Here is a 26,705-nt window from a genome sequence, read left to right as displayed (position 1 = left end):
ATAGAACCACATAAGACCATTTGACATTTCCCTCAGTTCATCTTATGACAATACTGAAAAAAACGAAAGAACTTGCGGATTGTTGTCTCACTCACTCATAGACAAAAAGTAATAACGTGTTGTGAATACGATATCTTTTACCAAGCTTTTATTTTTGCCCGGCTTCTTTGCTTTAGTCATTATTCTGAGGGTAGTACATATATTGTATAGCTGCCTCCTTGTCGTCAGTTACTGAATTATAAGTCCAACATGAAATTGTAGAAAATTATTGAGGGTTCACTTCCGACGTAACTGTCACATTTTTGACGTAAAATGCTTAAACATGGCAACAATTTAGTATGGATTTTTTTAGTTCCATTTTATTTAATTTCTACTATTTGATGTCGCACTATAAGTAAGGTGTGTCTGTAGAAACATGGTAGAAACCTTAACGTAGTCTGTGAGAAGAGTGTCGGTGACCCAATAAATGTAATATATAACTAATAAGACCTCCAACACCGTGTACTTGGAGGGCAACTTCGTCTGTTTGCATCTCTATCGCTCGAATATGTAAAAGGAATAGAGGCAGATAACGAATTTGGCTTTTCGCGGGAGGCCCTTTGCAATCTGCATAGATTCGGCTGAGGATGTACATGACTATCTATGCTCTATCTATGGTGTCTAATTAGAGCAAAGAGCGTTTAAAACCGTGACTGAAATATACTTTTGACAGCTGTCATCTGTCAAATCAATTGATACCATTACATTACAATACAAACTAACCAAACAATCCTCTGCAGCACAGACTAATAAGAGATACTACGTACTGCAGATTCTTTCCAAAAACAACAATGGAATATAATAATTTCATTAAAACCAGTTAAACACAAACCCTAAGAAAATGTTTACACGTAGACTACTAAATACTATAAAAACAATTTGTAGGGCGCATAGGATGATTCAACATAAACTACGTATAGTTTCACCGGTAACATTACCCTTTCTTACGCAAGTCTCCTGCGAAGCAAACCAAAAAGATGAGCAACCAGGCATTTGGGATGAAGAGAAATTGGGACATGAATTTCTCATTCGCCAGGCAACTACTGTCAATGTAAATGCCGCCACCCAACTACTCACTGTGACTATGATTGCTATACAGGACACGAGCGAGAGGTTAGATTGTGTAATTGTTAAGTGAGACCTTCGCTAGCGCTCGGTCAGTAACATAGCACCATTCATAAAATACCTAAGTATATTTTAAGAATTCTGTATACATTTGCATTATATCTAATATGTGATCTCAATTTCAATCATCAAAATTGTATTCCAGATTAAGAGAAGCACTGTCCAAGGAAATCTGCTTAGTAAAACAAGCACTAGAATGGGGAGAAGATAGCACTCCTCCTCAGCACTGGGATCAGCTGGTTGCAGTGCGAGGGTCTCTCTGTGATCTTAAACATAATCTTAGGGTTCTTTTGAGTAAGCTCATATCAGTTTGATGCCTTTTCTTGCGTTTCCTTTAAATAGTAGTCAATGCCTATAATATAAATAATTTTATAGGTTATATGGATTATGCAGAAAAACTAGCAACAGTTGCTGCAGAAATATCTTACTTGTCTGGTAACATTGCTGCATCAGATGCCATTTGTGAGAGAATAGACCATGCATGCAGGTAAGTGTTACTTTAAAGGAACCAACAAAATCAAATCTTGTATAAAAAACCTTTATTAAAGCATAATATACTTTTATACTAACATTATCAATAAAGTTCAACTATATTTTCTTATTTAATATCAAGTTGATCAAAATAACAAATCATTTCTTTACAAAACTAAGTGAAATTGCCTTTTATATCTTAATGAAAATTAACATGAGCCAGGCCACTTCCCTGGCTCTCAACATTGTAATAAGGTTTTAAAATATAACAATTATAAACTTATATTTAGTGAATAAAATGTGTTTGTATGTGTATATACATGGTGGCAGTAGTATTGTTTATGTGCAGGAGCTGTAATGCTCAGAAGCAGCAGACGCATGAACTGCAGCAGACGTCGCTGGAGCTGCAGCAGCAGGCCATCGCCGCCGCCCCGCTGCTGCAAGACAGACTGGTTGAACAACCTTCACAAGCTGTCAAATAGTGAATGTGTTACTTACAGATTTTTTTTTTTATTGTTACATTACCAAATGACAAGTTATTTTTACTTTCTAGCCATACGGCAATCACTGCTGGTCAACTAACTTAAATAAATCATAATTAGAAAAGTTTGAAGTAAAAAAATATGGAATTACTTCAATTAAATTAATTGAAAAAGCATCATTAAAGCATTTTTATTTAGTTTCGTCTGTCCTGTCTATACGTAATCAAATTTTGCAAGTTAGATTTACCTCAATAACAAATCAAATCAAGCATAACTTTATGCAATGTTATGTACCATAAAACAACTCGACCTGATTGAGTTTGGGCTCATAGAACATACTAAATAATATCACTGTTTAGTAGTAGTAGTAGCCAAGATTATAAGAGACAGGACTTGCACCATACATTGACTAAACAAATGTATAGTGGTTGGCGTCGGCATAGCATGCTCTTCGTGGCCGAGGCGTTAGAGTAAGCCACAAATCTCATTAGATTTGTGGCTCATCACATCAGCAGGAGATGAGGACAAATTTCCTAGTCAATTGATTTGTGGCCTAGGCAATCAATAGTCAATCAGTCTTAATTGGTCCCATGGTATTTAAGAAGCTCATCCAGAGAGAAGAGATCCAAAATTAGGAATACAGTTATGTGCAAAGACAGTGGGTACCTTTTTTAGAAGGCGGCATCCTTGTTGAGGTGCGTTTCGATGTCGACGCGGCAGATAGGGCAGTGCTTGTTGGTGCTGAGCCACTGGTCCACGCACTCCATGTGGAACAGGTGCATGCAGGGGAGTCGCCTGCGAGATACCATCTTATTATTTTATGGGAAATATATAAATAATGTTACATTACTTACATTATTGCAAATGCAAACGGATCGATTAGTTATTCCATTAATAAAGTAGTGTAAAGTATAGTAGCTGCAAATTTGACAATTCCAATAGTTTTCACTACTTCTAGTCAGTATTTTTCCGTGGTAAAACGGCCGAGGTAAGTATAAATACGAGGAAATTCAACATTTAAAAATAAGTACAGCAAAGTTTAATTTACTTACGCCTTAAGCGAGGTTTAGACTAGCAAGAACTTGCATACAATTTTCATTACATTGCGGTATCTGATCAAACTTTTGAATGCAGTTTACCTTAGTCGTCGGCAATGTAACGTAAATTGCATGCAAGTTCTTGCTAGTCTAAACCTCGCTTTACGGTGAGGCGCAATGCCGGTTTAGTCTGGCAATCTCCGATGAAAGTTATGGAATTTTCATCAGAAGTTACTTGCCTAATGATGAGCCATGAGGTACAGACTATTGTAGGAGTACTAGGATTCACATCAATCGGCTGAAGTAGGCGCGAGCGTCACTCAAATTACAAGTACATTGTGAAGTAGATTCAAATTCCTGTACTCTAGTCTAACAATACGTGCATCGATTCCGGCCGTTCGATGCGAAACCGACATAAAGCGCTCGGATCGTGGGGATATTTCGCGTCGTAGTAAAAATAAAGAGTCACCTGCAGTGAGAGTCCACCTCGAAGATGGAGAGACAGATGGTGCACTTCTCGTCGGGCATGCCGGGGTGGCGCGGGTAGGCGTGGCGGTACGTGTTGCGCTCGATCACGGCCAGCGACGCGCCCCGCGCCGCGCGCCGCGCCACCGCCGCCTCGCGCGACATCGCCTCCGACAGCGAGCCGTAGCCCTGCCACCACACCACACGTCAACCATCGGTTACACGTTACACTTACACTGAGGCCGCGGACTGGACCACGCACATATTTTATTTATTTATTTATTTAAGAAACAAACAGTCTTCTATAGTTATACATAACACAGGAAATTTTCTTAAAGCTAGACTTACAGTTTCCTTAATGAAAATATTTTAACATCATGTTTAATAAAGTTTCTACAGAGTAAAACAGAGCTATTTGTGCAAACAAGAACAAAAACAATAACAACAATAATGAGAAAGAAAAAAAAAATGCAAGAGTATCAGGGTGTTAACAATTAAATTGTAAATAAACTGAATACTAAAAAGGTTTTCTTATTCTTATTACTTATTAACGTTCAATACTGAGATTTTTTCCCAATAGCGCCAAACTAATGATCTGGGTTATTACACTGCATAGATAGTGTTTTAAATCTATTAAGTTTCTCGCAGAAAATATCGAGATTCAGAAATTTTTCGTTGTACAACCTGCATGCCCTTCTAACAAAACTATTTTTCGCGTAAGCAGTCCGACTACGGGGGATGTAAAAGAGGGGTTTTTTCCTGCAAGCGCGTTCACAACGTCGAGGAACTCTGAAGGATGGTGAATGTAATAAAAACGGAGAATCAATAATATTGTTAATAATTTTATAAAGGGTTAAGATATCGGTACGTTCTCGGCGATAACTAAGGGATGTTATATTGTGTGCTCTCATTGCGGTGACGTAATCTGAATTTTTTTTTCTAATCCTGTATTCTATTGTCTTAGCAAACTTTTTTTGAACTCTCTCTATCCTATCACTATGTATTTTATACTGTGGGCTCCACACAGCGCTTGCAAATTCCAAACGACTACGAACATAACTGTTGAACAGTACCTTATAAGTTAAAAGTCTCTTAAATGGTTTACCTACGCGTAATATAAAACCTAACTGCTTAAATGCTTTACTTAACATGTCATCAATATACTTTGTCAAAGGACTGTCTCATTTCAAACATAGACAGAGAGAATCATACTATCATTGTCTTACAGTAGTACTAGCACCCAAAAGAAAAGGATGAGTATATATTCTTTTGTTCTTATTTACTGACAATTTGGTTTGACCAACTATAAAATAAATGTCTACACTTGAATAAATCCATTTACGACAGTGGTGACGGCGGCGGGCGGCGACGATCGCACCGCCAATCGCGAGCTCCAGTCCGCGGCCAAACGATTTCACAGATTGAACGACTTCCAAACTGACGCGCCTATGATATCGCACTGATATAGTCTAACCCATTCGTATAAAAATACCGCAAATCGATGTACAGGTTAGCCGTTTGGCACACACATACTAGAGGTCAAAACAAAATTTTTGACCCGCAGTTCCTAAAAATGCGTGGTCCTATCGTGTGTGGTATTATACGAAAGGGCTTTTTGAGGCGATTCTAAAAATATATCACATCATTACATTTCGGGCATTTTTTTTAATTAAAACAAAAATAATTTTTGAAACATACCAAGTTTGGGCTCCTCCAGACACGATATGGCTGATTTTTTTTTTGTACAGTATACCACAAATGATACGTGATATCCTCATGTCTAACTCCAAGAAAGCAATTTTGAAAATAATATCATTAACAATTTTTTTTTTAATTTTTCAATTTTACAAAGTGACACAGTCCTACTTCAATACCTATTTCACGAGACTTATGGAACTATACTGCAGATACGGTACATATTACTCATAAAATGACACGTAATATCCATATATCCAACGGGAACTACCTCTTTAACCCTTTAACTGCGCCTTTTCATCAGTTGGTATAATTTGTTTAGTTATTGACACAAAATATCAAGGTTGTATCCTCCAGCTACGATATACCTTACTGATTTTTTTTGTCCAATATACCACATATGATACGTAATATCTTGATATCGAACCCCAAGAAAGCAATATTGAAAATTTTGTTTTGACCTCTAGTATGCGTGTGCCAAACGGCTAACCTGTACATCGATTTGCGGTATTCCTTTGAAATTGGGGTCGAGCGGCTTCCGCTAATACAAATCCGTACGCCGCTGTGCACGTATATGCAGGGACCGGCCCGCTATCCCTTATCGGGGTTTTATAAGGGTATTGCATAAGGCTTAACTCACCATACCCTTTGCCAGACGAAACCCTTTGTTTTGGTTTTAAAAACCCTTATATAAAGCTACCACATTTGAGTAATCGGTAGCCCAAATACCCTTACAAAACCCTTATCATACGCTCACCAACACCTTGCATATTGCTTATAAGGGTTAGCCTTATAAAGGGCTTCCCTTTTAGCATATAAGCGTGCTAATTTAAGTCGTCTACCTTGTTCATAAAGCACACATTACTTCGAATCCGAGCGATTGTCGGCGGCGACGGCGGCGTTCTTTGACTAGGCACGTATTTTCTTTCCTTTTCATACACTACCGTAGATATATACTAATCCTGTCTCTTTCACGCAAAGGGAAACCTTTATAAAAAGCGCTTAAAGATAAGGGTAACCCTTATTAAGAGCTAGCCTTATTTTTGGTTAGCTTTTCGGTAAGGGTTAGTCAAAGGTAAGGATATGAATGGGCTTGCAGTTCAAAAGGGAAAGTCTTTCAATGTGTTAGCCGTGTTTAAGTGTCGCCCATTGAAAGGGTTTTATCGCGGAAAGGGTTGTCCGGTCCCTGCGTATATGTAGCTTTTAACAGAGAAGGGTCCTTATGCCCATGAATACCCTTCAGCAGCACCCTGTATAATAAGCATATATACATACCTAATATAATATATTATAAGCACATATAGCGATGTCCCCGCACACTGAAGCGACGTACGGATGCAATGTGAAAATCGCGGCTTTGTATGAACAATCGACATCAAAGATATGTTTACAGTTTTGCACCTTATTCCGTTGTAATAAGGCGAAAAATGTAAACGTATCTTTGAAGTTGACTGTACTATTGATGGTACCTACCAAGTAGTGAGCGTACGTTCCCACGGCACGGATCACGGAAGAAAAAATTATGAAGGCGCTCTAAGTGTTAAAAAACCTGAATTGTTGTGGACCCCAACTTTCATACATTTGATATAGGCCAACTATCAAATAATAGTTAATGGCCTAAAACAAATATACGACTACGTGCCCTGTACACAATTATACCTATAGAATTGCCAGAATTTGAACCCGGGGACTCTCAGCATAGTAGACAGAATCACTTCCGACTAGGCCTAACAGTCGGTGGACATACCTAATGTTTGATCTAAAATTACTCTACTCCATTATCCAGAAGTCTCCTTGTCCTCAAACGGCCGATAACTGTTTTTTTTTATACGACTTTCCAGTTATTTTTCCATTCATAACATCAGCTATTAAATGTATGTTTGTTATTTTACATTTTTGTAATAAAAAGAAAGCATTTATTTTTTGCAAGCTAACCTATTGGGAGTACAGAAAGAAACGAAAGTAGGTTAAATAAGTACTAAATAACATTTACCGAAGGATGTATGGAGATATGTAAGTGTGGCGGGTACATCTGAAGGTAGTGGTGCATGTGGTGGTGCACGTGGGGACCTTGCCTGCAATCATATATACATTTCATTAACGCTATATTTAGACGAACCCATTTCATGTTATTCTACACAAATGAATAAGCGGGTCTACACAGAACGAGCCTCGCGAGGAAATATTCTCGCGCGGCAAACGGGCAGCGTAGACGTGCCTCGGCCGAGGCAGCGCGCGCAATTTCCTCTCCGAGCGCGGCCTTGGCCGAGCCGCTCGATGTCGGCATTTCGGCATGTTCAAAGGCGCCTCAGTCGTTTACGCGTGGTTATGTTATTTTGTTCCGTACATCAAATCAATGGAAACAATGAATAAAGAGCAATGTTTCAAAGATGTAAATAAATAGATGTAGACTGGTGCACAAGCCTTCCGTCGCTAAATATCGCTACGTGAGAAGCACCGTCTCCCTGAAAGTAATACCCCTCTTCAATTTGTGTCTTGCCTTTTAAGTTATATGTGTAATTCTAAACACAACAGGTCGACTTCGGTTACCGCGATAGTTACTCATGAAATAAAACTATGAAAACGGATTATATCGCGTATATTGAATTTATAATACATCCCGACGTTTCGAACCCTTTACAGCGTTCGTGGTCAACGGGTGACTGAGGAAAAATTACAAAGTGCAAAAATACCCACATACTAAAATAATGAACAATCATAGACTATAAACTTTAAGGCTGGTTGTACATGCAAAATCGGTTCATAAGGCTAGTTATACACTACAATTATTTTCAAGTAAAGATATATATATACGCGATAAAAAAAAGCTCCAGCATGCCAGGCGCGCGCTCCAGGCGAACGAGCTCAGGATACCGCGGGTCAACCAGAGGTCCCACATTAAGATCCCCACAGTCGAGCGCAGGCCTGCCATTCTGCCTTTTGTCAGGGGGGTCACGGACAGGATCAGCCACATCTTGAAGCGTGCTTCTATAAAAACATATTTCAAGCCAATGAAGAAGATGTCACAATTCCTGAGGCCTGTAAAATGCAATACCCCTCTACAGATTGCAGGAGTGTACAGGCTGGACTGTGAGTGTGGCCTATCATGCAAGCATGTACAACCAGCCTTAAAGTTTATAGTCTATGATTGTTCATTATTTTAGTATGTGGGTATTTTTGCACTTTGTAATTTTTCCTCAGTCACCCGTTGACCAAGGGTTCGAAACGTCGGTATGTATTATAAATTCAATATACGCGATATAATCCGTTTTCATAGTTTTATTTCACAACAGGTCGAATTACTCCTTTTTTTATGCGTCTAAAATTCGTCTCAACTCTATTTGCTGACAGCTCTGAGTAGAGCCGATTACCGTATTGTGATCGATATTTATAAAAATGTACACGAGCACGTTGCCGCGCGAGGACGGGCGTTTGCCATTGCCACCTCGCGAGGCGGCTCGCTCTGTGTGGACCCGCCTAATGTAAAGTTGTAGTTAATAGTTAATTTAATTTATATTAAACATCATTATCACAATGAACATAATTAGTTATCCAAGAAGGGTAATGAGTAAACTTACATCAAGATGGGTCTTGTTGATTCTAAATCAACATTAGGTCCGTTTGTGTCTAGCCGTTCGAAGTAATCAGGAAACTGAAATAATAGAGTTCATTTTAAATTCTAACACACAAAAGACGTCGTGTCTTTCATTCAAATCGGATACACTCGATATGATAAGATTGGTTGCTTGGTTACTCAATTAAAGAATAAAGGAGGATAATAAATGTTACGATGTAAATCCCACCGAAGTTGAGAATCCCACCCGTTTTGACAATTGACGAGACTAACAAGCCTAATAGCTTTGCACTTCTTACTTTACATGTTCTAATCTATAAGGTCAACATCATGGTTTATTCATTCACTAATATTTAGTTTACTTTCACCTCTTTCGACGTCTTTCTTTTGTCAGAATAGATCTTCTGCGGGAGCGGGGCCCGAGCACAGTGGTGGGCGGCGGCGGGAAGTGCGCCAGCCCGCCGCCCGTTGCATCTCCTGCGGGGAGAGGAGGGGGACTCACCCCGAGCACAGTGGTGGGCGGCGGCGGGAAGTGCGCCAGCCCGCCGCCCGTTGCATCTCCTGCGGGGAGAGGAGGGGGACTCACCCCGAGCACAGTGGTGGGCGGCGGCGGGAAGTGCGCCAGCCCGCCGCCCGATGCATCTCCTGCGGGGAGAGGAGGGGGACTCACCCCGAGCACAGTGGTGGGCGGCGGCGGGAAGTGCGCCAGCCCGCCGCCCGTTGCATCTCCTGCGGGGAGAGGAGGGGGACTCACCCCGAGCACAGTGGTGGGCGGCGGCGGGAAGTGCGCCAGCCCGCCGCCCGTTGCATCTCCTGCGGGGAGAGGAGGGGGACTCACCCCGAGCACAGTGGTGGACGGCGGCGGGAAGTGCGCCAGCCCGCCGCCCGTTGCATCTCCTGCGGGGAGAGGAGGGGGGCTCACCCCGAGCACAGTGGTGGACGGCGGCGGGAAGTGCGCCAGCCCGCCGCCCGTTGCATCTCCTGCGGGGAGAGGAGGGGGACTAACCCCGAGCACAGTGGTGGACGGCGGCGGGAAGTGCGCCAGCCCGCCGCCCGTTGCATCTCCTGCGGGGAGAGGAGGGGGACTCACCCCGAGCACAGTGGTGGGCGGCGGCGGGAAGTGCGCCAGCCCGCCGCCCGTTGCATCTCCTGCGGGGAGAGGAGGGGGACTCACCCCGAGCACAGTGGTGGGCGGCGGCGGGAAGTGCGCCAGCCCGCCGCCCGTTGCATCTCCTGCGGGGAGAGGAGGGGGACTCACCCCGAGCACAGTGGTGGACGGCGGCGGGAAGTGCGCCAGCCCGCCGCCCGTTGCATCTCCTGCGGGGAGAGGAGGGGGGCTCACCCCGAGCACAGTGGTGGACGGCGGCGGGAAGTGCGCCAGCCCGCCGCCCGTTGCATCTCCTGCGGGGAGAGGAGGGGGACTAACCCCGAGCACAGTGGTGGACGGCGGCGGGAAGTGCGCCAGCCCGCCGCCCGTTGCATCTCCTGCGGGGAGAGGAGGGGGACTCACCCCGAGCACAGTGGTGGGCGGCGGCGGGAAGTGCGCCAGCCCGCCGCCCGCGGACTCGCGCGCCATGCTGCGTCGCTGCATCTCCTAATGGGACCGATCGGTAATAAGTATTAAATCGGAGGTTGTCCAAAAAAGTTGACCTTAGTTACAGTTTTACATTTGACTATTACTGCAATTTTTGTTCCTTCTGTATGTTAGAAATTAAAACTGCGGTTGTTCGTGGTTGTTGATAACGATATGGTCGACTGGATAAGTGTTAAGCAGGGATGTTGCGAATATTCGCATCCGCATCAGCAACCGCATGTGCCTACTCTCGACATCCGCGGATGTGAGCCTTTAATAATCGGCATCCGCAACATCCCTGGTGTTAAGGTCATAAGGAGTTGAATTAAAATGTAAAGTTTGAGTAGAAAATCGATAGCCGTGACGATTCTAGCGAAGATATGCTATGCATACCTCATATTATGTCAACAAGTTAGGGAAAGAGGTATAGCGGAAGCCGCTCGACCCCAATTTCAAAGGAATACCGCAAATCGATGTACAAGTTAGCCGTTTGGCACACACATACTAGAGGTCAAAATAAAATTTTTGACCCGCAGTTCCTAAAAAAATTTCGCTGGGGAGTTCGGAAAGGTATATCGTAGCTGGAGGATACAACCTTGATATTTTGTGTCAATAGCTAAACAAATTATACCAACTGATGAAAAGGCGCAGTTAAAGGGTTAAAGAGGTAGTTCCCGTTGGATATATGGATATTACGTATCATTTTATGATTAATATGTACCGTATCTGCAGTATAGTTCCATAAGTCTCGTGAAATAGGTATTGAAGTAGAACTGTGTCACTTTGTAAAATTAAAAAAAAAAAAAAAAATGTTAATGATATTATTTTCAAAATTGCTTTCTTGGAGTTAGACATGAGGATATCACGTATCATTTGTGGTATATTGTACAAAAAAAAGCCCAAACTTGGTATGTTTCGAAAATTCTTTTTGTTTTAATGAAAAAAAAAATGCCCGAAATGTAATGATGTGATATATTTTTATTATCGCCCCCCCCCCCCAGCGAAATTTTTTTAGGAACTGCGGGTCAAAAATTTTGTTTTGACCTCTAGTATGTGTGTGCCAAACGGCTAACCTGTACATCGATTTGCGGTATTTTTATACGAACGGGTTAGACTAGTACTGTTTAATACATACATAACTAAATGATAAAAACATTTCTAGAATATTATATCTTGTATTTTTCTTTTCGCAATGGGGTTGGCAACTGTCAAAGGTTTGCAGAGATGGCGCCATCATAGCTTGCCCCTTTTTCTATGAGATTTGGCTTAAAGGGCTGGCATCCAGGGCATTAAAAAAACAGAAATTTGACACAATTCTATTAGGGACTGACAGGGCAAGCTATGCTGGCGCCATCTGCTAATTATTTCGACCGGCCAACCCCATTGATCCCCGCTTATACCTATACCTACCTATTTATTAATTTTAGAGGCCCTCTGTAAATAAACAAAAAGGATAATTTACCAGCATATGCCGTTGGCTGTGCCACAACTGCTCGTGCACGCGGTACGGTGGTGCCGGTACGTCGCGAAGAGCTGGAAATCAATTAGATTCTCATTAGAGTCTGTCTAAGCAATAAACAATAAGCTAACTCTGCACTGTGTTTGATAGCTGTGAATTATTTCAACCAACCAACCAAATAAAAGAAAAGGTTCAGGTCATGTCATACCAGTAGGTTAAGGAGTTGTCAGAGGACCGGACGAGTTGGAGATTGCTTCACCGACAAGAGCACAGCTCTTAAATAAGAAAAAGAAGAGAGAGTTAGCATAGATGGACCCTAATATGCTGTTTATGAAGGAAGCAGTAGAAGCCCAGTTGAATCTAAAAAAAAGGACTAAACAGACAAAGCGTTGTGGAAAGCTGCATTTTTCTTATGTTATTTAGACCCTTTAGAGAAATGTGAAAATACTTCCTTTTCCTTATGTGATTATGTATTTCTCCCAGCCATGTAAGGTGTATGTACTAAAACAAAACTTGTAACTGACCATTAGTAGACCTTATGTCGTGTGAATAAAGTTAACAATGTGTGCGAATGTGCGATGGTAGTGAGTGACTCACGGTGCAGGTGCGGCGCGTGGTGCGCGCGCGGCGCGCGCACTAGAGGCGCGTGCGCGTGCGGCGCGTGCGGCGCGCAGCAGCAGCCGCGGCACGCCACCACGCATCCACCGACGCGTACCCTGTAACACACCACGTTTAACCCTTAAATGCATGATTTTTTCTTTTTGCCTGAAATTAATATATGTCTTACATAATTGTTTACTGATTCTAGGAAAAATAAAAATATAAATTAAAACATCGATTTTCACTGCTTAACCAGTATTAGAATTTACATAGGGTAAATAATAATTTATGTAAATTTATACAATTATTGGTAAAAGATATAAAAAATCTTACTACCATTAGAAATTTATACTATTTGTAATATACCTATAATAAAGATTTTAAATATAAATAATTACAAACCCCGAAAAAACCGCCTAAATTACATATTAATAATAATTACATAAAATCATTAAATTTTCCCAATTTTCCGCCATTTCGTGTTAAAAGAAATGTAATTTTTTTAAACTTAAATACTGCGCAAATTTCAATAAAACGACGGAAAGTGTATTAATTTACGATCAAAATAATATACAGGACCAAATAGATTTTACCTAATTATGCATAAAATTATATGTTTTTTGTTGTGTACATACATACATCACTATGCATTTAAGGGTTAAGACGCTGTTTAATATCGCTTGTGTGGGTACACCCTTCGAGATTGGGCTAATATGGTTCGTAGTGCCGTAAAATTGAACGTGACGCTGTATGCGGCTTCTGTCGCCAACCAGAGAGATCCAAGCCTTAAAATAAGTGAACCGACCTAGTGCGCATGAAGTGCTGCGCCGGCGGCGCGTGCAGCAGCAGGTCGGGGCGCGGCTGCGAGAAGCAGGCGGCCGGCGCCGGCGCCGGCGCCGGGCTCGGCGCGCGCGGCGACGTCAGGTCGATCACCTCGCGCTGCAAACAAGACGCTCGCACTCAACACCGTGGAGTACATCAAACAACAAGCTTATACAAACAAACTCTGGCGTCAAGAGAATACGTACAACAATATTTTGAGGCAAGGAAACATGACCTTGCTTTGTTCAGGGTTTTGTACCTCAAAAGCTACAAACGGTACCCTTATTTATTTATTATTAAATCTGGCAATGTAATCTGGACAGGCCTTGATGCTAAACATTCCCTCAATAGTCTGACCAAATAGTAAGTTATCAGTCAGTTAAGACACTTGGGGTAATGAATTTTTTTGAAAAAAATCTTCTTGCTACAATTTGCCTGACACAATATTCGTACTTGTCAATAGAATAACATATTAATTGAAAGTGTAGTACTTGTAGAACACCCATGCCGTGTTATCAGTTCACGCTCAGAGCGGCCCATTACCGACACTAATGTCGACCACACTCCGCCCATCACGTCGCTACTGATAATGATAACAAACTTTCAATAATTTACACTAAGCACCTACGTAATTAACTTTATTTTATATCCATATATATACCGGTAGAGAATGCCATTAGGCATTAAGTCTGCCATTTGTAGATTTGTACATTATTTTGTTTTGTGCAATAAAGTTTAAATAAATATATAAAGAACACAAATATATACTTGATAGGTACTAAAAAAGACTGGTGTACGTTGACGAGTGTCTTGACGTAGTGAACTTGGCTTGAGGGGATTAAGTAGGTAATTTTTTTTTGTATGGCTGTATGGAAAATAAAAATTGTTTAGAAACCTATCGTGTGTGGTAATGAATGATAGAGCTTGTTGAGCCGATTCCAAAAATATATCACATCATTACATTTCAGTCATTTCTTTTTAATTAGAATAAAAATTAATCATCAAAACATACCAAGTTTGGGCTTCTCCAGATACGATACCGTTCAAATTAAATATACCTAATATCCTCAAATCTAACCCTAAGAAAGCAATTTTGAAAATATTTACATTTAGTTTGTTTTTTTTTCATTAGGTATTACAAAGTGTGATTGTGATCTACTGATCTATCAATTAAATATTTAAAAAGAAAGCATAAAATATTACCAAAGGAACATGTAAACTAAGTTTCAATACTCTTATTTTACCCAAATGACATTATACTCGTAGTCTCGTATTGAGTAATTCGACAGGGTTATTATCACACGTTGTAATAATGAGAAATTCAAAAAAAAGTACTAAATGTAAATATTTTTAAAATTGCTTCCTTGGGGTTGGATATAAGGATATCAGGTATTATTTGAGGTATATTTTACAAAAAAAAATTTGAAAGGTATTGTATCTGGAGGAGCCTCGGTATGTTTTAAAAATTATATGTGGTATTTTCTATAAAAAGGGACCTTATTGTCGATGGCGCTTACGCTATTATAAACGATGCTCCGAAATAAATACAATGCCGCGCGACGCTAAGCACCATCGACAATAAGGTCCCTTTTCATAGAAAATGCCTCATAATTAGTCTAATTTTACAAAAATGACTGAAATGTAATGATGTTGTAGTAAAGACAAAGCCAGCTAGGTAATGACTGATTTATTATTTTTAATAACCTACCCACACCATACATATTTATGAATATACTACATCTCTCTCTTAATGAATTGATTAAGCTACCTACATATAACAAGCTTTAACCTACTTAGAGTACAGTAATTATTATGCTAGTCGTTACACAATAATATATAATTATAGCTAATACATTTCTCGAAGAGCTTGATTTTCACTTTTATTATTATGTTTTCAAAGTCTTATTTCGCTAACCAGCAAACCTTCGTGAGATGCAGTATCTATAATCTTAATCTTACATAATGGCCGTACAGTTATGAATCACACCTACTACTACTACTTATTTACTATACTTTATAATGTTTATCCTTCCTTTCCTTAAAAATTATTGGTTTTGATCATAAGTATGCCTAAACTTAATTACATACTTGTGTTGAAAATAAAACAGATATTCCTTAATACAATATAAAGGTTAACTGGAAGAAATCCCTTAAAGGGATAAGTTCGCCTTTGTACTGCCTATTTCTGTGCCATATTTGTGTTCTATGTCTTTGTACAATAAAGAGTTTATACATACATACAATATATGTAGTTATTTTTATCTAAAAAAAAAAACAATAGCTACAGTACAACTCAGGGACCGGCCCGCTATCCCTTATCGGGGTTTTATAAGGGTATTGCATAAGGCTTAACTCACCATACCCTTTGCCAGACGAAACCCTTTGTTTTGCTTTTAAAAACCCTTATATAAAGCTACCACATTTGAGTAATCGGTAGCCCAAATACCCTTACAAAACCCTTATCATCCGCTCACCAACACCTTGCATATTGCTTATAAGGGTTAGCCTTATAAAGGGCTTCACTTTTAGCATATAAGCGTGCTAATTTAAGTAGTCTACCTTGTTTATAAAGCACACATTACTTCGAATCCGAGCGATCGTCGGCGGCGACGGCGGCGTTCTTTGACTAGGCACGTATTTTCTTTCCTTTTCATACACTACCGTAGATATATACTAATCCTGTCTCTTTCACGCAAAGGGAAACCTTTATAAAAAGCGCTTAAAGATAAGGGTAACCCTTACTAAGGGCTAGCCTTATTTTTGGTTAGCTTTTCGGTAAGGGTTAGTCAAAGGTAGGGGTATGAATGGGCTTGCAGTTCAAAAGGGAAAGTCTTTCAATGTGTTAGCCGTGTTTAAGTGTCGCCCATTAAAAGGGTTTTATCGCGGAAAGGGTTGTCCGGTCCCTGGTACAACTACAACATAACATCAAAACTATTTGTTTAGGTAAGTGCGTTAAGTTTTATATGTATTAATCCTTCGTATATATTATGAAGTTTTTGTTCTCATATACATAGGGTTTTTTTATATAATAACATGTGTAGTACGGTTTATTTCTGCTAACATGAGTAACTGCAATTACTATATACATGATTGACATAGCTGAAAATACGTAATATATATACCTATCTATATTTAATATCGGTTATTATTGTTTTATTTTTTTCTTAGCCTCAATTGCAGCAGCCCGCGGTAAGCGCTGATTACTATCTTCATTAGGCCCTGAGACAACAGGCTCACCGGTCTGTGCACGTGTGTCCTGCACCGCGGTGGCGGGGGCCGTATCGAGTGACTCTCCTACGTCGTCGTAAACACTGTCATCGCTAGAACACCCTGCATCATCGCCGTCCAATATCTCGTGATGAGATGAAGTGGGAGACGCATCCTCGGTTTCTAGCTTAATCAGATGCCGCCTATTTCTTCGGTAACGCTTGCCTGAGGCATCCGTTACGAAGTAAGATCGCGGCTGTGACGCCCGGCCCGTGACCCGCGCCGCGCGCCTCCGACCGCCGCGGCCGTCCAGTGCGATGACGTCATCACCTGGCTGCAACTCCGGCAGCGCTCGCGCATGCTCGTCGTGCCATTGTTTACGCCGCGCCTGATTACGCACTATATTGCGTATTGCTTATATTGGCGTGAACGCGGCGACTTGATCGAAACGTTCAAAATAATTAACGGATATTACGACTGTCCAGAACTAAGCGATCTGTTCGCTCGAAACTCAAACACGCGCACAAGAGGACACAACCTTAAACTAATAACAACAAAGCACAAAACAAATATCGGCAAACACTTTATTGCAAACCGAGTAGTAAAGGCTTGGAACAAATTACCCTCAGAAGTTGTGAACTCTGCAAGTGTTAATCAATTTAAAAATAGACTAGACAAACTATGCTAACTGTGCTAAGTGAACTATGATTTAGACGTACCAGCATCAGCTGCCTGTCTAAAATGAAATAATAATAATAATAATAATAACCCCCCAAAGGGATCACCTTGCCGTGGTGGGCGGGCTTAAGGGTTGGTGATACTATTATACCAGATCAAAACACCAAGATCACACCCCAATAAGGGAGATACAATGACATTTGCCAATTTCACCTGGGCTTACCCTTCCCAAACCAAGATCCCAACTTTCTTGTCCTTTCTTCTTTTTCCTTTCTGTTCTCTGTCCTTCTCGTTCTCTATAATAGGTAATGCAGTTAAGATCAAGAAAACTACGTCCAGGGCCGCTGCCCGAGGGTAATCGTCGGGGCGCATCTGGAGCCGTTGCTGGATGCCACAGCATGCGATCCAACGGCGATGTGGAGTTGAGCAGGCGGGCTCCCATCGAACAATCTGTTACAACCGGGCATCGGGAGCTGAGCAGGCGGGCTACCGATGTAGATGCTACAGCCGATTCAGGTGATGGTATGGAATCTTTGCAAGGTCCTATTTCAGTATCTCGCCGTAATAACAGGACAAGATCTACTCGAGCGAATCCTGATGCAGACAACAAGGACATGCCCGAAGCCATCACCGCCATCTCACATCTCTCATCACCAACTTCATCCATCCATAGCTTATTTCAATCACCCAGCTCATCTCATTACTCTGATAACTATCACCCCTCACAATCGTTGCCATCATCACCAGCAACTTCTCTAGCGTCTGTAGATGTTGTGCAGGAGGCATACGCCGTTGATTCTGCACCCACTACAAATACGACGCGTACGCGAAAAAGGTGGACCGAAGAAATGAATAGGTTTATCTGGCGTACATATTTAATCACAAGCAAACTAGAGACACTTCAACGTGGATATTTAGAGCCTTTACATAAACAGTTCCAAGAAAAATTCCCCGATATGAATGCATCTAGGCAGAGAGTAGGAGACCAACGCCGAGCAATATTAAATAATAAATTACTACAACAAACAACTTTGAATGAAATCCGAGTAGAAGTCGAAAGACATTTAGAGACCATAAACGATTTTGATCGAACAAACTCCCGTAACCAGCCACATAGCTCACAATCATTATACCTTTCACTATGTGTTAGCAACACTCAAACAGGGGGGCGGATGGCATGGTCACCCGACGTTAATGAAATGATCATCAAGTTTTATTTCGAAGTTACTGAAGTAGAAACGAACATGACAGCCTACAGAAAAAAGTTACATGAAAAATTTACATCCCATTTCCCTCAATTATCACACTTATCAGAACAGCGCATAGCTGACCAAAGGAGAGCCATAGTCAATAACAAACTACTAAGCCTAGCGAGAATTGAAACGATTAAGAACCAGGTCAGAACTGAAATAGGAGCGACAGATATATTCGAATGCAATGACACACAAGACGAAGTCCAAACAGCAATGGATAGGTCCATAATTAATGTTGACACACAAAATTCTTTTGAGGGCTTAGATGCCGTACAGCAGGACGAAGGAAGCACACAAACTAATACCGAAACAGAATTGTTAGACCGAACACACACTATAATTAGGACAGACAGACAACACAGACGACAAAATTTACTTAATATAGACGAAAAAGAAATTAGGGCAATATTTAGTGAGAACTTAAATAAGTTTAAAAACATAAATCCTACACATAGACCGCATATTCCGAAACTAAGAGTATCTCGTAAGCTTACATCAACTGTTAAATACCTAGACAGCACTGTTATGCCACAATATATTTCCCATGAGTCAGACTTTAGTTTAGTACAAAGTGTCATATACACTGCAGCATATACAGCAGCTACGTACATAGGAGTAAAACTTGATAGACCACCTGGCATCAATAACACAAGAAAAACTAAAAAACCTAGCTGGCAACTTAGATTAGAATCTAAGATAAGTAAGTACAGGGCAGACATAGGTCGCTTAACGCAGTATATTAGAGGCAATAGAAGTAGAAGAATACTTTTGGCAGTAGAGACAATTAGACACACTTTTCACACACACGCTACATTTGAAAATCCCAACACTGAACCAGAACACTTTTTGGATACACTCAAGCAAAAATTAAATACAGCAGCTAGCAGACTAAAAAGGTACGTAACTTGCACAGATAGAAAAGCGCAAAATGCGCTATTTGAAAACAACGAGAGCAATTTCTACAGGAAAATTTCATCAAACGATTCTACCTACCATAGTCTTCAACAGAGTACAGACACTCCACCTATAGAGACAATACGACAATACTGGGCGGACATATGGGAGAAGCCGATCCTGCACAACGACAATGCCACTTGGATAAACGACGGCAGTGTTGCAGAGAATACATCTGCCATCCCGAGCATGGAATTCGATCACATACCCATCGATACGTTTATACAGGTAATTAAAAGAACACACAACTGGAAATCTCCTGGAACAGATAATATACATAACTTCTGGTACAAAAAACTCACCTATACACACCCGTTTGTTCATAAATTCTTAAACCAGTTTATTCAATCTCCTCACACAATGCCTACATTTATTACACAGGGCCGCACCTACTTGCTACCCAAAGATAATGATACTTCTAACCCTGCAAAATACCGGCCAATTACCTGCTTACAAACCATTTACAAAATCCTAACAGCATGCATCAGTGAAACAATTTATACCCACCTATCACGAAATAGTATACTCAAAGAGCAGCAAAAAGGCTGTAGGAAAAATAGCCAGGGGTGTAAAGAGCAATTGATCATAGATGCAGTAGTCATGAAGTACGCTTCGAAACGTAAACAAAACTTTCACGCTATGTATATAGATTACCGAAAAGCATTCGACTCAGTACCCCATAGCTGGCTCATATACATTTTAAAACGCTATAAAATTCACCCTTCATTAATTCAATTCCTACAAACAGCTATGAACAATTGGCAGACTACATTAACTTTAAAGCAACAAGAACAATCAATTATTGAACCGATTCGTATTCGTAGAGGCATCTTCCAAGGGGATGCTTTGAGCCCATTGTGGTTCTGTATGGCCTTGAATCCACTGTCTGAACTGTTGGACCAGGCGAAGATAGGTTTCAGACTTAAATACGATGATTCGTATCACACATTATCTCATCTCATGTACGTAGATGACATTAAACTTTTTGCTGATAATATTACAGAACTGTTCCAACTGGCTGACATTACTCAAGAATTTTCTAAGGATATAGGCATGCAATTTGGTGTAGACAAATGCAAAGTTTATTCGATACATAGAGGCCAAATTCAAAGTAACCCTTATACCTTAGACACAGGAGATCAAATAGACCCCATGACCGAGCAAGATGTATATAAATACTTAGGTTTTCATCAATCCGACCAGATTCATCAAAAGCAGACAAAACAGGAACTCACTCGGAAATTTAAACACAGACTTTCTGGTATCCTAAAATCTCACCTTAATTCAAAAAATACCATAAAAGCCATAAACACTTTCGTCATTCCGGTTCTTACATATTCATTTGGTATAATAAGTTGGGCACAATCGAACCTTAAAAACCTGCAACGCATCATCAATACAAACCTAACAAAGCACCGAAAGCATCATCCAAAATCCTGTACTCAAAGGCTAACTTTGCCACGGCAAGTAGGAGGAAGAGGCCTGATAGATTTACAGAACTTGCATAATAAACAAATAACGACACTCCGACGCTACTTTCATTCAAAAGCCGAACAATCACAGTTACACACATACACAGTTGAAATAGATAACCGTTATACACCCCTTAACCTACAAGACAGAACCACGCAGAGCAACGAACAAACAGTCAGTGTACAACAGAAAACAACAGACTGGGCACAGAAAGCGCTTCATGGTAGACATATAGCCGATCTCAACCAAGAATTTGTCGACAGAGAATTGTCAAATTCTTGGCTGAAGCGAGGCGAACTCTTCCCGGAGACAGAAGCCTTTATGCTAGCCATACAAGACCAAGTCATTGCCACCCGAAATTACAGGAAACACATAACCAAAGAATTAGCCCATCAAAGTGATTCATGTAGACATTGCAATAGTGCCCCGGAAACGATCCAACATATAACAGGTGCATGCAAAACCATAGTTCAGACAGATTATAAACACCGCCACGATCAAGTCGCATCCATAATTCACCAGTACCTAGCTTATAAATACAAATTCGTAGAAAAACAACTACCATATTATAAGTATAAACCATCCATAATCCACGAAAATAGGCAACACAAACTATACTGGGACCGCACAATTATTACCGACCGAACAGTTCACTTTAATAGACCAGACATAACATTCTTTGATAAGACCACAAAAACCATTTTCTTAATTGACATAGCAATCCCGAACACACACAACATCCAGTCCACAATCAACGAAAAATTAGCAAAATATAGAGATTTAGCGATAGAACTCAGGCGCCAGTGGCAAGCCACCACTGTACATATAGTCCCCATAGTAATGTCGACCACAGGAGTTGTCCCTAAAACATTAAGTAACAGCCTGGAAACCCTGCACATGCCAACCCAAATCATACATACCCTACAAAAAGCTACAATCCTAAACACATGCCGAATAACTAGGAAATTTTTGACTTCATCTACAATAACAGAAAACACCACTTAATAATTATTTCTTATGCTTGGCCATGGCCCGCATAATAAATATAATACCCCCTAAAAAGGAGAAAAATCAAAACAAAAAATAATAATAATAAGCCCCCAGGGCAGCTTGTGGCGAGCTGAATGGGAAGTGACGTCCCTTGGGTCCCATACCCCCGAGAGTCGGTCAGGCCCCTCCCTCCGGCTTGCCTTCATTGGCCGGCTGGAGTGAACACTGAGCAGGGGCCACAGGACTCTCACCTCTGGCTTGCCTTTACCGGCCGTCCAGAGTGGGGTGTCAGAGCTACATGCTCGCAGGGTGGAAGTGAAATATGCATATGACGCGAGTGGGCACAGTGGCTGTTCAAAGCCACTGGGTAGAAAGCGGTGCACACCTCTCCACACCCTGAGCCACTCACTCAATGTTGTCCCCTTGTCGCTCCGTGCGAGCGACCGTTTTCGGGGACCCATATTGTGAGTTGGCGAGTCACCACCTGTCCATTTTTTTTTTCGTGTTTTTAAACATAGATTGGGACAGGTGCCATAGTATTTCCATAGACCTGGTAACCAGTACATTAACATCTCAACACAATAGCCTAGTTTCTTTTGTTTCTTATCACTGCAATAGTCCTGCACTAACCGGGGCTTGTCCTTGGGTGCACTACTATAGTGCATACAGGGATAATCGTCGGTTGGTGTCACATCTCCTTTTAGAGTAAATTGTGTTTTTACAAGGGGCCTCTGCGTGTTGGCTTCGGCCCCACGTACGCCTTCCAAATGTCCGGGACCCCATGGTCCCGAGATTATGTAAAGGACGAACAATAATAATAATAATATTATCATAATCGACCGTGTTGTCCCTATCCGGTAATAATTTATGCTTATGAATTGGTAATCGCGTATTTAATCTCCTGCACATTAGCAGTTGTGCAGGACTAGCGATTCCATCCCGCGACGTGGCTCTAAAATTCAATAAACCTAAATAAAAGTCTGAACCCGAGTCCAATGATTTTTTTAAGATCGTTTTAATTGTCCTTACCGCTCGTTCGCTGCGACCGTTTGATTGAGCGTAGTTAGGAGACGACGTGGAATGCCTTAAGTCCCAGACTTGTGCAAATTTTCTGAATTCCCTTGACGAATAGGCTGGGCCGTTGTCTGAAATGAGCTCCACTGGAATTCCGTGTCCGGCAAATTGATCCTTTAGTGCTAGCACTACAGATGTTGAATTTATAGATCTCAAGGGACATACCTCGACAAAGTTTGAAAAGTAGTCGACTAAGAGCAAGTAGTTTTTACTCTTGTACTCAAAAATGTCCGAACCAACTTTGGCCCATGGTAAGCCCGGTATGAGGTGCGGCACCATCGGCTCCCGCTGCGGTACGGGCGCGTGCTGCGAGCAGGTGCGGCAGCGGCGCACGGCGCGCTCGACGTCACGCGACATGCCCGGCCACCACATCACCTCCCTGGCGCGCCGCTTGCACCGGTCTATGCCGAGGTGGCCCTCGTGCACTTGTTTTAATTATAAAAGCTTATCACACGACACTTAATACTGTAATTTATTCGATATTTCCGAGCACCGCTGTCACCATATAGTAAAGACAAAGACAGCTAGGTATAGACTGATTTATTATTTTTAATAACCTACCCACACCATACATATTTATGAATATACTACAGATGTGATATATTTTTAAAATCGGCTTAAAAATTCCTTTCATTTGATACCACACACAATAGGCTTCTGAACAAAAAAAAATCTTATACAAAAAAGATGACGTCATAACTCCTCTCCTTTTTAGGGTTCCGTACCCAAAGGGTAAAAACGGGACCCTATTACTAAGACTCCGCTGTCCGTCTGTCACCAGGCTGTATCTCATGAACCGTGATAGCTAGACAGTTGAATTTTTTACAGATGGTGTATTCTGTTGCCACTATAACAACAAATACTAAAAACAGAATAAAATGAATATTAAAGGGGGGCTCCCATACAACAAACGTGATTTTTTTGCCGTTTTTTGCGTAATGGTACGGAACCCTTCGTGCGCGAGTCCGACTCGCACTTGGCCGGTTTTTTTGTTTTGTTGTTGGTTCTACGGGTCAAATTGATTCAAATGGCCTAAAGATCAATCGTACCCATTTTCATACTTTTAACACCATTTGCAGCATTTTACTGAATTTCGGGGTATACCGCTAGGACTACTATGCTTAGTAAACTTTTCACGTCTGCTGAACTACTGGAGCGTTTTTATTATCAAGATATGCCATCTTAGAGGCCGATGACCGATTAATGGTGTTAATGAATAATGAAATAGATGGAGTACTTACAAAGCTGGGGTCTTCTTCCAACACTTGCACATCGTCATCTGAACTTGAGTCTGACACCCAATCCAACTGCAAGTCTGGGGCCAATAATGTCTCATTCCCACTTGATGTGGAACTTTCTTCCTACAAACCATAAAATAGTGATAACATTGCATACAATGTACATAAATCCACTATAAGCTGAAGACAGTCATAAAAACATATGCTGAAAATAAAGCTGAGAGAGATACTCGGGTAGTTACCTTATTATCAACATTAACAGGTTTACTATCTAAATCTGGTGCACTTCTTCCGGAGCTGGGGCCCGGCTGTGGTGAGGGCTCCTGGCGGTCGCCTGCGGCGTCTACATCGCGTCGCCGCTGCGTGTCACCTTCCGCCTTTACGCTCACTTGCTCCCCAACCCTGCTGCTTTGAGAACTTGACTGTCCCGGCTCCGTTTTGACCTGAGCTTGTTGAGATTCTACTTTAGTAACTGGAACCTGCACTGGTATTGATTCACTATTGGGTACAGCTGAAGCACTTGCTTCTTGTTTAACTGCTATCTGAGCGACAGGCTCCTCCTTGACCCGAGATGTGGATGGATTCATGTTGACAGCATTATTATGAATACAAGGCCTGATTCTGTGATGGTGATGGTGGTGGTGTTGTAGGTTTTGTGCTTCTATGTGGGAAGGGTTATTGTGACAAAAGTCCCGATGGTGCCCAGAGTGTGTGTGCATGCAATTTCCATGAACATGGTTCATAGAACAGGAGCAATGTGGCCCGTGAGCATTGGCACAAGTTCGATTTTCTTGTTTGACATGGTTGTTGTGCACATAGTGAGTGGGCTGTGTTGGAGTAATGTAATGCCCGTTCCCCAGTCTTCCCGCACACACATGCCCGGGCTGGCTGTGTCTGGTCAACTCTGCGTCTCCAGCTGCTTGCGTAGCAACTTCAGTTGGTTCTCTCTTTATCTGAGGAGAGGCCAGATCTAATGCACCATTTCCACTACCAGAAGCAGCATGGACACTGTGGACAGGGTATTCTGAGTCTGCAGCTTGTTGCTGCTCCACACTGTTGTCACTCTGTCGTTTCCTTGGGGTTGAAGTATTGTCTTCTTCTTCTGAGCTTACTTCAATCAAGTTTGGATTGACCTCATTCTCTTTAGATTGTCTCCTCCGGGGAGATATATTCAGCATGCGGCTTGGTCTCTCCAAACTACTTGAAGTGGCATCTAGAAGATTAGAGGCAGCAGACCCACGACTGTCATAAATATTTTCAACAGCAGGTTGTAAAGTTTGATATGTCATATGAGGGATAGGATCCCGTGAAGGAGGTTCAGCAACGGGAACTGTATAGTTTATTGGATGATTTAAGAAATTCCTGTCATCACTAACCACAATAACATTATTAGTGTTGTGTGGTCCAACTACATAGTCCTGTGTGGGCCGCCCACTATGCCCGTAATGAGAGTAGCTGGGAAAGTAAAACCCTCTTTGTTGGTTCATAGGCACAGGCTTAGGTTGGTACCTCATGTTGAGATCTGGTATCCTTCCATGACCAATAGATGTCATGGGGTGAGCACCATCAGTACCAGTAACCCCAAGCATATAATCTAGTGAGCTGGAGCTATCTGGCAGTGGCTGGTACTCATCAGGAATGGGTGTACGCGCCGAGGCGGGGTGAGGCAATGGCGTGACGTTTACTTGAAACGCTTGAGCAGGTGATGTGGAGTTAACGTAATTCGATGAAATGACACGTTTGGGAACATGTTCGCTTCTGCCAGACGATATGGCCTCTGAAGGCGCCGGCAGCACTTCCACGTCGTCGTCGCTCTCGGCGAACAACGCTTCGCATTCCATTTCTTCTACAAATACACAAACACATGAAGTGAATAACAACGAAACGAGCAATAAATAACAATATGCTATGTATGTTTACTATTTATTTACCATGCCTCGATGGGTTGTCAGACGCTGAAGAAGTAAACGCCGTGTCCAAAATAGCGGCCAGCGATGACGGGCCGGGCATGTCCCACACGGGACTCGATTGCTCACCTTCGTAACCCTTTTCAGTCATTTTTGATCAGTGGTAATTATATCGTCATAATAAGTTGTTCACTGATGACTTATCAAAGCAGACGAGTAACAACAGACATTTTAGAAAAACTATTTTTACACTGTTTGTGATATTTTACTCATTGATTATATGTGATTTACACATGACTTTCTTAATTTTACTGTATTTATTTTCATTATTCTGGTCAAATACGATACTAATTTCAGACACAGAACAGACTAAAATTTTGCAGTTGCCATAATAAAAAATAAAAATTATAAAAAAATTGAAGATAGGCCAGGATTACACTCGTAAGTTTTACTTACGTAAGTAGGGACACAGCTATACTACAGAATAAGATATGAATATCGTTATCTTATTCTAGCAAATAGCTTTGTCCCTACTTACGTAAGTAAAACTTACGAGTGTAATCCTGGCCATATAATAATACTATTATTT

General features: G+C 41.4%; 2 protein-coding genes across 3 annotated transcripts; one reads left to right on the top strand and one right to left on the bottom strand.

Annotated features, from left to right (window-relative positions):
• Positions 1 to 763: 763 nt before the first annotated feature.
• On the top strand, positions 764 to 2,132 carry LOC134740714 (uncharacterized). Its single transcript, XM_063673300.1, has 4 exons — positions 764 to 1,152; positions 1,310 to 1,458; positions 1,540 to 1,651; positions 1,985 to 2,132. The coding sequence occupies exons 1-4, from the start codon at positions 881 to 883 to the stop codon at positions 2,115 to 2,117; spliced, it is 666 nt and encodes a 221-aa protein (XP_063529370.1). The 5' UTR covers positions 764 to 880; the 3' UTR covers positions 2,118 to 2,132.
• LOC134740511 (E3 ubiquitin-protein ligase Arkadia-like) lies at positions 1,689 to 26,492 on the bottom strand. Of its 2 annotated transcripts, none has more exons than XM_063673028.1 (12): positions 26,141 to 26,492; positions 24,452 to 26,055; positions 24,213 to 24,332; positions 13,326 to 13,459; positions 12,518 to 12,636; positions 11,924 to 11,994; positions 10,399 to 10,482; positions 8,893 to 8,966; positions 7,308 to 7,389; positions 3,624 to 3,808; positions 2,784 to 2,912; positions 1,689 to 2,106 (listed from the first exon to the last, which is right to left on the bottom strand). In XM_063673028.1, the coding sequence occupies exons 1-11, from the start codon at positions 26,265 to 26,267 to the stop codon at positions 2,789 to 2,791; spliced, it is 2,724 nt and encodes a 907-aa protein (XP_063529098.1). In that variant the 5' UTR covers positions 26,268 to 26,492; the 3' UTR covers positions 1,689 to 2,106; positions 2,784 to 2,788. The 2 variants fall into 2 exon arrangements, with proteins under 2 accessions (XP_063529098.1, XP_063529091.1); XM_063673021.1 differs by having other exon boundaries at positions 1,689 to 2,072.
• Positions 26,493 to 26,705: the final 213 nt, after the last annotated feature.

The sequence above is a fragment of the Cydia strobilella genome, chromosome 1, assembly GCF_947568885.1.
Source record: "Cydia strobilella chromosome 1, ilCydStro3.1, whole genome shotgun sequence".
NCBI lineage: Eukaryota > Metazoa > Arthropoda > Insecta > Lepidoptera > Tortricidae > Cydia > Cydia strobilella.
The sequence above is the reverse complement of the archived record's forward strand: the minus strand, read 5'-3'. Positions and strand labels throughout refer to the sequence as shown.

Coding starts and splice junctions, on each gene's coding strand:
- LOC134740714 (XM_063673300.1), top strand. CDS start 881: ATGTTTACACGTAGACTACTAAATACTATAAAAACAATTTGTAGGGCG. Junction 1,459..1,539: donor TAATCTTAGGGTTCTTTTGA/GTAAGCTCATAT, acceptor ATAATTTTATAG/GTTATATGGATTATGCAGAA. Junction 1,652..1,984: donor AGAATAGACCATGCATGCAG/GTAAGTGTTACT, acceptor GTTTATGTGCAG/GAGCTGTAATGCTCAGAAGC.
- LOC134740511 (XM_063673028.1), bottom strand. CDS start 26,267: ATGACTGAAAAGGGTTACGAAGGTGAGCAATCGAGTCCCGTGTGGGAC. Junction 12,637..13,325: donor CAGCACTTCATGCGCACTAG/GTCGGTTCACTT, acceptor GGTGTGTTACAG/GGTACGCGTCGGTGGATGCG. Junction 10,483..11,923: donor ACAGCCAACGGCATATGCTG/GTAAATTATCCT, acceptor CGGTCCCATTAG/GAGATGCAGCGACGCAGCAT.